The sequence below is a fragment of the Anarrhichthys ocellatus genome, unplaced genomic scaffold (assembly GCF_004355925.1).
Source record: "Anarrhichthys ocellatus isolate YVR2014 unplaced genomic scaffold, GSC_Weel_1.0 scaffold106, whole genome shotgun sequence".
Classification (NCBI taxonomy): domain Eukaryota; kingdom Metazoa; phylum Chordata; class Actinopteri; order Perciformes; family Anarhichadidae; genus Anarrhichthys; species Anarrhichthys ocellatus.
Window position 1 is genome coordinate 878255 of NW_022280136.1, and position 12114 is coordinate 890368.

General features: G+C 40.8%; 1 protein-coding gene across 1 annotated transcript; it reads left to right on the top strand.

Annotated features, from left to right (window-relative positions):
• Window positions 1–340: 340 nt before the first annotated feature.
• cyb561 (cytochrome b561) lies at window positions 341–9782 on the top strand. Its single transcript, XM_031876262.1, has 6 exons — window positions 341–501; window positions 1336–1543; window positions 6012–6110; window positions 6691–6794; window positions 7133–7290; window positions 7454–9782. Exons 2-6 carry the CDS (start codon window positions 1339–1341, stop codon window positions 7644–7646), a joined length of 759 nt encoding a protein of 252 aa, XP_031732122.1. The 5' UTR covers window positions 341–501; window positions 1336–1338; the 3' UTR covers window positions 7647–9782.
• Window positions 9783–12114: the final 2332 nt, after the last annotated feature.

A 12114-nucleotide genomic window follows, 5' to 3' on the forward strand; every position in this document is an offset into this window, starting at 1 on the left:
CTTTACACTGGAGCCGTTAGTCATCAATCCACGTAGCCAAACACCCCCCTCTCTCTATCTCTCGCTCTCTCTCGATGTTATTGTAACGTTTCATCACGAGTCGGACTCAAGGGCCCTTGGTCATTATTACATTTATTTATGGTTTCAAGTGTTTCTATATATATATAAATTTCACTGCAACAAAGTAATTGTTTATAAGAACGTAGCAACCTAAAAGAGGGCTATAATAATACAAAATTCTAATGAAAATATTGATGATAATGATAAAATAAATAAATAATAATAGTAATAGGCTGTACAACACTGCACTTTGTCATTTCCTACTTAGTCCCGCTGTCACATGGGTTGGGCTTTTCGGGAGGGCATCCAAAACACACAAACAAACGCGCGCCTGCACGCACGCCTGTACGCACGCATACAGTCTTGCACGGTCAGAGGGAGAAGGAAGGCGGATCTGCAGATATAAACAGGACTTCCTCAGCAGAGCAGAGACACAGCGCAGTAAGTACCTCACTCCTTATTATTCCTACCCATTTACCCCTCTTCTTTTTTTAATGGAACTACTGTCACAAGTTAAACAACAGAGTCAAATTAAAGTGACAGGTAACGGCGTAAACGTCACGGTGGCTTGTCATGTCACTGTCATTTTTCCTTTAATACCCCTTAAACTATGGTTGCATTAATGATAATTAATGCAAATAACGACTTTTACATCGGGCTGTGCCGTGTGGTGTTTGCCACGAGAAGCTTATTGCAATGATGTGGCGAGCCTGACGGATGTCCGTTCGGTTTTGGGTAATTTCTGCCCGTGTTCCCGTGTAACTCCCGTCAGTGACGTTCGACACTTCCTGACGCGTTCTCTCGACGTCGCGTTTGTATTGTCGGACTTTTCGGCTGCTGGAAAACGAGATAAAAGCAGCATAATGCAGTGTGTGTGCGTGTGTGTGTTTTCCCCACTCAATAGTTTTATTTTGAAGTGGCTCTGCGCATTGTATTTCACTGAAAATTGACTTATTATTGTGAAATTGTTTTCTGCGGTTAAGTAGCCGTGGTCCCAATTGTACTTTTTGCAATTTGTTTGTTCTGTAATTTGTGACATCCAGTCAAACTTGATTTTGAGTTGAAAGTAGTACTCAAGTTATTCTCAGTAGGCTTGGCTACTTGTACAACTCTCATTGAAAGAGGGCGTTAAAAAAAATAAAAAGTCATATCTAAATTTCTGCTAAAGAAACTGGATTACTTCAGCCTTAGCTTCATAATTCAATGTATTGTAAATTATTATTATTTTTCTTTTTTAAATAGATACTCGGTAACCTTCCTGTTAATCTTTCTCAGATCATGGATGAAGCGGCCCCGCGTCATGCTCGCTCTGTGTTCCCATGGCTGGTGGGAGCGTCGCAGGTGGTGGGTCTGGCGGCTGTGGTGCTGACCGGCGTGTGGATGGGCCACTTCCGCGGCGGCTTCGCCTGGGATGGCTCGGAGCTGGAGTTTAACCTGCACCCTCTGTGCATGGTGTTGGGGCTGGTCTTCCTGCAGGGCGACGGTGAGTCGGCCACCGATCGGCGCGACCGCTGTCGCTCCATGAGGAAAATGTAGAGTTACCTAGGTTAGGCCACGTTACCTAGGTCTGCTAGATTGTGTCGAGAGTGCTATATGGGGTATGATTTTCATTCCTGTTTTATCATCTCATTTATTTTCTTAACATCTTTAAGGATATCTTTCATTACAGGAGCAAGAAAGAAGCCAATGCAGAAGTGCCAGGAACTTGCATTCTTTCTAATGGCCAGCAGGGAGCGACTCCTTGAGTCGCAAAAAAAAGTCAGATTGTATAGAAGTCTATGAGAAAATGACTCTACTTCTCATAGTATTACCTCAGTAAACATGAGTTTATGGTCTCAATCGCTAGTTTCAAGTCTTCTTCAAGACAGCATGATGTTTATTGAGTAAGTTATGGTCCCATTTAAATATAAATACACAATAAAGCAGGGTATGTTTTAGGGCGTGGCTACCTTGTTCGCTACCACGGCGTTATCCAGTTTGGGTGTTTTCCGTGGATTCTTCTCACAAAACCCTTTCACAGTGATGAAAGACGACTGAAAATAAAACTATTTCTTCAACATACAGCAACGGGCCAATTACCAATTAGCTCGGAACCCATCGGCTATGTGTGACGACAGATAAGCCTCTATTGGGACAAGGGTTTTCAGTGTAGCCAGCGCATACCCGGGAACAAGACTTCCTTTTTCTGTGCGCTGCTCGATGTTTACAGTCCAATTAGCAACTAATCATGGTTACACCACGTAAGTTTCATGAAATTGAGTGAAACTGGAAGCAGAGGTCAGCTTTACGTGGATGCTGTAGTCACTCTGTTGGTGTGTGTCTCTGCTTATGAGTGTCCGCATGTGTGTCTTAGCCTCGGGCGCCGTGTTGCTGACCTGTTGCATTAAGCTAACGCTACCCAGACATCCATCAGTCCCCCACCCCCACCCAGCAAGTTTGATTTAAACAGAGATAAGCAGAAATGGTTTGAATCATTGAACATGCCGGTTTTGTGTCTGTCTGTCTGTGTCTGTGTGTGTTTATGAGACGTATCCAGTGAAGCTTTGACAAGATTGGCCCATCCGGGAAGAGACAGTCAGCAAACTGAGCAGCCTCTTCTTCAGCTTAAGAGCTGAAGGGGTCCAGAGGAGCATGTATGCTAACATATGCTAACGTTAAGAATATAACCACATCACAAACTAGAGGTCCTAGTTTTGATGGTTATTTGTGTGTTTTTTATTATTTATTTAGCATACATGCTGCCACCCTGAGGATGATGAAAGCTTTAGAGACCATTTGGACCTTTTAGGTTTGTGGTCAATCTGACAGAAACGATTTATAATATGTAAAAAATCAACAGGAACTCTGAAAAACAAAGGAGACCAAAATGGAGGACGCTAACGTATATCTCATTAGCAGTGTCGCAACTTTGTTTAACCTTCTCTTGTTGCAGTATAAACTGCTACAGTTCTGAGACAGCGGTCGATGATAAAAAAAAAACATATTTCAAAAACAAAATCAGTGAACTCATTGTTCCCTTAAGGACCGAGATAACAAGTTTGCTAACTGACAATTAGCAACTGTTAGCAAGCTTGTGAGCTTTAAAATCTTTCTTCAGTAGTTCTTAACTGAATGAAGTGACGTACAGTCGTGAAAACAAGAGACAGACAGAGAAAATAGGAAGTAACGTGAAGAGCTGTTGCGACCGGCTAGCACTTGCCAGCTACAGTAGTTCTCCAACTAGCCTCGTGAGTAGCCCCCGCGTCACCAAGCCTCTAGAACCAAATAATTCACCAGCATGAGCGGAGGAAATTCACTGTGCTACTTCCTGGTGTGACCAGGCAATTTAAGCACCATTTATCAGCTATAACACCATGAAGACTGTCCAAAAGTGTGCTTTCACAATTAGCCTTTTGTGTTTTGCCCCTCTCTATTTCTTTCTCTTTGATAACTTGGAACATGTGGGAGGAAACTGTAACTTAGCTAAGTTATGATCTGTCTTATGATACACACTGCAGCAAATCCCCAGTGACCTCTGCGGTCCCGGAAATAAAGACAATGCGAGATGTTGCCGTCTTTCCTGCTCTCCGCTTCGTGCCTGCAGCCCTTGGGTACTTTTGCTAATGACAGTAACCAGATTAGTTCAACTGGTTCACAGCTGTCTGTTGCAGAGCTGGATTGCATTAGTGCGATAAAAGCGAAAAGGTCAGCTGGACATTAGACGGGGACAAGGCGGGTTATGGAAATACCCAGGGGGGGTCCTAACACACACTCACAAAAATACACCTCAAAGCTGATTCCCTGTGATTAAGTCTGTGTTTGTTGCCTCAAGCTACTTCCACGCTAATGTGGATACATTTGACAGTATATACTGTACACACTTAATCAGCATCTCTGGCTTCTTAAAATATGATATTTAGCACTTCAGGTTCCGTCGTCTCAAAGTCAATGGGTTTTTGGTTAGATAACTGAAATAATGTCTGTGGTTTACACAAGCCAAAGAGATTTTAACGTTTTGTTCTAAAAACATTCATTTCAACAGTAAATACCTCTTTTGGGAATTAAAAAAGGCGTGGTTTGTGGTCAATGTGACAGAAAAGGTTCATAATATATAAACAAGAACTCTGAAAAGCAGAGGACAGAGCCCGAGAGTCAAAAATGGAAAAAGCTATCCTATATCTCATTAGCACTCTTTGTTTAACCTTCTCATGACAGCGGCGAATTAACTGTGCAAACTTATTTTTCCCGCAGCGACCGAGCTAACGAGCTTTCTTGCCGACAGTTAGCAACAGTTAGCAAGCGTGTTAGCTTTGAGAGTTTTTTTTCTCTCTTCGGTAGATCTCAATTGAATGAAGTTATGTACAGTCCTGAAAACAAAGCGGACAGAGAAAATAGAAAGCGGCTCGATTGTTAGCATGGTTAGCGGTTAGCTTGCCAGATAAATGTAGCAAGCAAGCTTAAGATATTTTAATGTTTTGTTCGCAGACATAAACTACAACAGTAGATACCTGTCTTGTAAATTTTTAAGCTTTTAGGTGTCTTAGAAAAGACAGTTTCTAACAAGTGGCTAAACGCCATCACCCCGACTAGTCTGCCTTCACAGCCTCGTTGCGTTAACACTCGCTAATGCGACCATGGTGTAGTTGTTTTACAGCCTAACGTTAGCTTTCTACTTCTGCAGATTGCATTCACGCTCCAAAAAAATCATAAAAGTGGTGTTAATTTGTGAAGATTATGTTGCTGGAGAAAATGTGAGTATCATAAACATTTGTTGGCCACCGAGGTTATTTTCTGCAATGATCCGATGGAAAAATCCCATTGGCTTTTTGTCGAGGGAACTAACTTCCTGAGTTAGCCTTCAGAATTGCGTCACGTCAACAGCTCTCTATATTTTAACACCTGAATCATGAAGAGTGGACATGGCTACAAGATTATTTTCTGAAAGACCTCACATATACTGTAATTGTCATGTGATCATTTATTTTTGGAATCAGATACACTGCAGTCTTCATGCTCGCTCTGAAAGCACTGAATCACATTGAAAACTGCTTAAAGCTGCTTAGTAGCTTAAAGAAAGGATTTTAAAAAGGACACAATTAACAATTGTGTTCAGTTTAACCTTTTTCTCCAAATTAAAGAAAATGGCTCAAAGGGCTCGCTTTCTGCACACAATGTATGTATGCTCTCTGTAGGCCTATTGGCACATCTTTACACCTTTTATATATGCTGTAATCACATAATGTTTGTATATGTTCATGTCTCATTCATTATTACAGCGCATATCTTGCATATTTACTAGAAATATATAAATATATAGACAGTCCCTCTGCAAACTTTCATGTTCCCTGTTTTCAGTTACGTTGTTTTTTACTAATTTAAAGAGGTTTTTTATACGGTGTTTTCCTTCTGCTGCTCTTTATATATTTAAATTTTTGTTACAATGGTCTCCAATATTTGGGCATTAAGATACTGGCCATATGTTGAGGATATTGTGGATGTTATACTCTTTACTTGATAGTTTTCACTTGAAATATTGACTTGATATTTTGTGTAATATTAGTAATAATATTCACTGAATTTTTCAATTTTCCCAGTGTGATCAAACTTATTTGTTGGTGTCACTCAAAATCACTCTTTTGCATTCCCCATATAATCTTGTATTAAGGAACTTTCTTTTGGTCTATTATTGTCTGTATTACTTTATTTGTGACGTACTGTTTGTCTTTGTCTTTTTTAAAAATCAATCATGATATGTGAGTTGTCTTCTGTGTTTTGGTTCCCCTCTTTGATTGGTTGTTACAGCCTGTGGCTTTTGTATAAAGATGTGTTGTTTCACATTGTGAATTCAATGGCGAAGGGCCGGTACTGAAACACTGCGTCTCACATAAAAACAGTGCTGACGGTGTTTTCTGAAGACAAAGTTCATTGAATTATTGGTAAATTCACCTCTCTCTTTCTCCCCCTCTCTGCAGCCATCCTGGTCTACAGAGTATTTCGAAATGAGACCAAGAGGAACATTAAGATGCTTCATGGCATCATTCACCTGCTGGCCCTCATCATCAGCATCATAGGTAAGAGAGAGCTGTACGACGGTGTATGAGGGTCATTGTAGATAAAACAATAACGAAAAACGAATTACAGAGTCTGGAGAGAGGGATATTATTCTGAGAAAAAATATACAAGAAAAAGAAATTTGATATTCTCTGAGATTTAAGTGGTTAATTTACGAGAAAATACCCACAGATTTATGAGAAAAAAATCTCTAATATTCTCTGAGATTATAAAGGCATACATTCTGTTGTGTTGATCCAACCTTGTAAAGTAAAGCAATATGGTTCTTTGACAAAAAAGCATGTTTTTTTTTCTTGAAAATTTGTGACTTTAATCACAGACAATTTAAGATTTTTGTCTTGTAAATGTATGACTTTATAATCTCAGATTTCAGATTTTCTCTCTCGGAATATCTTTCCCCTCCCCAAGCTCTGTAATTTAAAAAAAGCCTACAATGGTTTTAATGTGGCATCGTAGGAATGTGTGTCTGTGAATGTGAAGAAGCTAATTCCAGTGTGTATTTCTGTGTGAGAGATCTTGAGAGAGAGAGATGGAGAGAAAAAGATACCCTAATCATTGTTTCTCTCTGTCTGTGTGTAGGTTTTGTAGCTGTGTTTGATTCCCACAGATCAGCAAAGATCCCAGACATGTACTCTCTACACAGCTGGTGCGGCATGGCTACCATGGTCTTATTCTGCATACAGGTACACACACACTCACACACAGTCATGTTTCCATCACTTTAGAGGACATTACATTGACTTGCATTCATTTCCTGGAGACTTTCTCTAACCCTAACCATAACGGTTACTTGCCTTATCCTAACCTTACCCTAACCTTAAACCAAGTCTTGACCCTAAAATATAAGGATTTACATTATTGGGACTTGCATTTTGTCCCCAAAAAGAAGGCGAGTCCCCACAATGTTGTTGTGTCAATAGGTCCCCATAACATGAGTAATACGAACCCACAAACACACACAAAGTGTAATATAGATTAAAACAGTAAACACTAACTTTTCATCCCTCCATTTCCCCCCCAGTGGGTGATGGGTTTGCTGTTCTTCCTGTTTCCTGTTGCGTCGTCATGGTTACGAGCCTCGTACCTCCCCATCCATGGGTTCTGTGGTGTGGTGCTGCTGGTTATGGCCATAGGGAGCAGCCTGATCGGCATCACGGAGAAACTCCTCTTCAGCATCATGTATGTCTTCAATCATGTCATTCAAACAAAACAAAAAAAGATAATTTTATAATTTATAATAATTTTTTTGAGATAATTGTCTCAAAAGCATTCTACCAGCACAGCGATACTACGGAGGTGAATGGGGTTTCCTCATTGTGTACGTCTCTCTCCATGTACCCAGGTCAACCTACTCTCTGTTCACCCCTGAGGGGGTGCTGGCCAACGTCTTGGGGATCCTGCTGCTGTGCTTCGGGGTGCTGCTGGGCTACATCATCACCAGGGAGGAGTACCGGCGTCCGCCGAATCCAGAGGAGGAGTCTCTGTCCGTCCACTTCAAGACCCTGACCGAGGGGGGGTCGCCCACTACACCTTAAACCTGAGGCTGACGTCTTAACACCGCCCCCCTCATCTTGATACAGTGTGCTGCCAGCAGACTAGCTGGTGTTACATGTCTCTGTTATTACCTAGTTACAGAAAATAAAAGTTTAGGTTTGGTTCAGTAAAATCAATAAAATCACGGACAAGCATTAATGACCAATCCGATCCATCTTAGATTGCTGAACAGACCAGTCAACTTTCACCCAAAAGGATTTATTTACACTTGATTTATTCTATTTCAGAATGAAAAAGAATAAGACAATTGTAAATGTAAAGGCGCAATGCAGTAAAAGGAAAATAGCATCGCAACAAATCAGATTTAATATATCTCTTTGATAGAGAAATAGCAAGGGGTCTGGCGCCTCCTCACTTCGTCTCAATCGAGAACCCAAGAAGCCCAGACTTAGCAATCACAGTTCCTAGTTGTCTCCACATTGAGCCCCAGTGGGAAGCTACATTTTTGAGGCAGCGCCGTGCCTACAGCTGCCACGCAGAAGTATAAATATATAAAAAGAGTGCCTGCAGCTCAGAAACTGTTTGTCCTGGAGTTGCTGCTTTTGGTCCTACAGTATCTTCGGTAGTATCTCTACTGTGGGATGAATGTTTTCGTAGTCCCAACAACATCAACAGAGTGATACGTCTTCTCCGGTAAAAATAAATCCAGCTGATCGATGTTAGGAGTTTAACATTCATGCACATCATATTGATTGTTTAAGTTTATCAATGTAATACTTCCAATCCAGGACCTTCAGTATTTTAAAGAAGCCCTGCGAGGCAAATGAGAAAAAGAGGTTTTGCCAGAATAATCTTTCCAATTGTTCCTTTCATTTTCTTTTCCATCTTTGAAACAGGTGGGGGGAAACAAGTTTTGCCAAGAACAATAGTTACTTTCTTTGCATCTGTGAAAACAGGTTTTAGCAGAGACTAAAAGCATGTATGTTTTCTTCCAGGTGAGTTTTAGTGTACATAACTTGATAACACTATATTACAATATATGAACCTCGTGTTTTAGAGTTAAAAAAAAGAATGGGGTAGTGGTGCATGTCAGCCTCTTGTGGTCAAAACGAGTATTACAATAATCGCACACTAATCTAGACAAAAGTCCCTTCAACTCACCGGCCAAAACTTTTTTTTCACCTGTTTCACAAATGAAAAAGAAAAGAGTTAATTAAACTTTGGAAAATGATCCTGGCAAAACCTTTTTTTTACTTGTTCTTAAGCCATAAACACTTAGAAACACATCTTAGAAAATGGATCACCAGAAAATCACTTACTTGCCGCTCAGTGCTTCTGTAGTATTTGGATCAAGTAGCTCCTGAAGAATCAGGTGTGCCAAATGTTGTATATCGAGCATCCTTGGCACAACAATGTCTTTTCTACTGCATTAAGTTGTTGCTTGAGTGTGCACTGGTAGGCTGTGTCATCTAGGTAAATATAAGTATCTGATTGGAGGGCGAAGAAGCCTTGATGCGGATATCCCCGCTTTTGTACAGTTTGACTCTATTACACACCAGAAGTCAAACTGATGCCAAACATCGCGCTCAAATTTGACCTCTCTCTTCTCTTCTCTTTTCCCAATTTTGATAAGTCACGGAGCATAATAATATTTATTAGTAAAACAAGCTTTTTTGGAAAATCATTTACATCACACTACTTTTGTGGGTCACAACACTATTTCTTGATCTCGAAAAACAAAGTCTGTCCTCTCATTTGATTTTTCCCACGGTATCTATATGTCCCAGATCTAAGTGAAGTCAGTACTGTTTGTCCACAATGCAAGATGCATAAGCAAAATATATTCCATTTGTCCATTAGTAAGCTGTTTGTATTTAAATGGACTGCCAAGTTAACATCTGTACAGTGTGTATTCAGTTGTATGTGATAAGAGTTTGGTTACTTGATGCACTTTGACCTAAGGATGTTAAATTCATATCTTTACTGTGTTTATCAAAATTAAATATAACAAGTATCTACAGTTTTTTTGGGGTTTTTTTTGGCTTGAGTTCAGGACTCCGCACTAGTGCCTAATACAAAGCTCTTACTGAACTTTGCTGAATGTTTTCTGTCTAATGTACTTCTTGATAGTGTCATATTTCAAAGGGAAGTCTTAATGAAAGGTAATGTAACCTGAAGTAAATAAATATGTGTGTAGCGGCTTGAAGTGTTTTGGTCCAGTTGTGTTTTTCACCCGACTCAAACTTCAGATATAAGCAAATTAAATAAATAAAATTAGAATCTGAATCAGAATTAGTTCCGTTTATTTCACCAGAGTATGTTGCACATACAAATAATTTTACATGGTGGATGATGCATAACATTAAACTATCAACACAGTGCAAAAAATAGACCCACCTCAACCAGCTGTAACATTACAAGTTTGACAATGTTGAAAAATTCACTTTCCTCCTGAGATTTAGAGAAGATCGATGCCACTCCTCAACATCTGTCTGTTAAATATGAAGCTACAGCTAGCAGTAGTTTAGCTTTGCATAAAGTCTGGAAAGAGAGTAGGACAGTGTGACGGACACGAAATGTATGGTCACATTTTTGTTTATTTGATGAATATCTGATAGAACTCATTTCTGTGATTTGCTAATCATAATAAAACTTATTTTGAAGTGTATTACTATATATGTCCAGTAGGTGGCAGTGCAGCGCTGTGGTTTTGCCTCGCAGCCCTAGACTTGTACGGTGCGCGTGCAGCGTCTCCTCATAGCTTGAGAAGACGTTGAATGAAGAAGCCACATGTTTGCCCGCCTCAATCATTTCCTGCTTTCTCAGGTTAGTACCTTGTAAAGTGCACCAAATGTGACAAATGAATTGGGGACCAATGTTTAGTGCACATGTTTATATATTACTTTGTGTTTCATGTGGTTGTTTAGTAGCTACGTTGTTTTAAGACTTGACTGTCGAGTGCTAACGCTAGCTAAACTGATAGTAGCCTTGCATTACGTTCCCATGTTTCTTTCTGGCTCTTACACTTTGTACTTTTTGTTTATAGTAAAGCGAATTGACTCTTTATGTTCTGGTAGGTCGTTTCATACTAAATATGTTAATTTATGTGACTGAAGGATGTATATGGGTGTTGTGCATGTTAGTTAGCATTCGTTAGCGGTTCGCTATGCTGTTGGAGCAGCCCCGCCATTTTAAACTGTCTTCCTCACGTACGCCACAGTAGCTGTGAGCATGTTGCAAAAGTGCAGTTAGGAAGGGTTTTGTCCCAAGCGACAACAAATGTGTTGATTAAACATAGTAATGTAACTTGTTAATGTAATGATAGTGGTGTAAACTTTGATTATCTTGTTTGAGACAATTTAATGTATTTTTCCTGTATATGCAATACTGAAGGAACATATACAGGAGATTGTTTTCACTTGGAAAAGTCTGAAATAAATATAGCTTGAGAAGACGTTGAATGAAGAAGCCACACATTTGCCTGTCTCAATCATTTCTCAGGCATAAATCTGTTATCAGGCTCTGTCAAGCTGGGACCTGTGACAACAGCTACTTTTAAAGCTCAATCATTAGCATGTTACTAACGCAGTTCCTGTTTGTGGCATGGCACCCCGGTTCTTGGCGCCACGTAGCTTGTCGGGGCATGTGGCAGTTTGTTAATATTGTATCAGAATAACGTGTCACGTGTCCAAATTGCACCAACTATACCCCAGCCACACACCGGCCAACTGTGATGTAGATCACATGGACAGTTAAAAAAACAATGCGAAAAACATCAAGTTGCGGTTTTATGGGGAATTATGTGCAGGACCATTTCTTGACTGGTAGCAGTATCTACCTGTAATCTTGTCCTCACCGCTGTATTAATCCATTATTGTAATATATGCCAATATTGCAATATAACCAAAGCTACTCTATTACAAATCATAATGCATCTAATGCTGTGCTAGCGAAGCCTCATTCTAACATGTGTGTGTCGTTGCAGTGTGATGTTCCCGTCCACCTGCAGGACAACCAGAGAGGAAGGAGTCTCCGCTCGCAGACAGTGTCCATGCTGCAGGGACGAGCAGGTGACGCATTTAGATCCTCATATTCAAATAGTTCACAGTGTGAATCCTCCAGAGAGTATTACAGGTTTTAGTTTGACATCCTCTCATGTGCTGCTCACCAGGTGCAGACTTTGACCCGCAAGCGCCGGCGCTCCGCTGCTACTGGAGACCGTCCCCAGAAGAGGAGGCGGAGCTCCGTGGCCCATCCTTCTAAACCTGCTGAGACTCCAGAGGTGTCGAACCGGGTCCCCTCTCCTCAGCCCTGCACCACAGCTCTTGACGTTCCTGTCTCTTTGTGTTTTCTCCCGAAGCCTCGGCGCCACCAGACCTGCCGGTTGCCTTCAGCGTGGCCCCCGGCCCTCCTCGACTCTACTGCACCACGATGGCCCTCTGATCCACAACTGCTCTGAGGAAGAGTACCAGCTACACCATCTGTGTCTGCACAGCTTAAACCTGGGAC

Bases quoted from the DNA above. Each gene is read 5' to 3' on its own strand.
- cyb561 (XM_031876262.1), top strand. From the start codon at position 1,339: ATGGATGAAGCGGCCCCGCGTCATGCTCGCTCTGTGTTCCCATGGCTG. The intron at 1,544-6,011 runs GTGAGTCGGCCA...CCCTCTCTGCAG, and splicing joins GGTCTTCCTGCAGGGCGACG to CCATCCTGGTCTACAGAGTA. The intron at 6,111-6,690 runs GTAAGAGAGAGC...GTCTGTGTGTAG, and splicing joins CCTCATCATCAGCATCATAG to GTTTTGTAGCTGTGTTTGAT.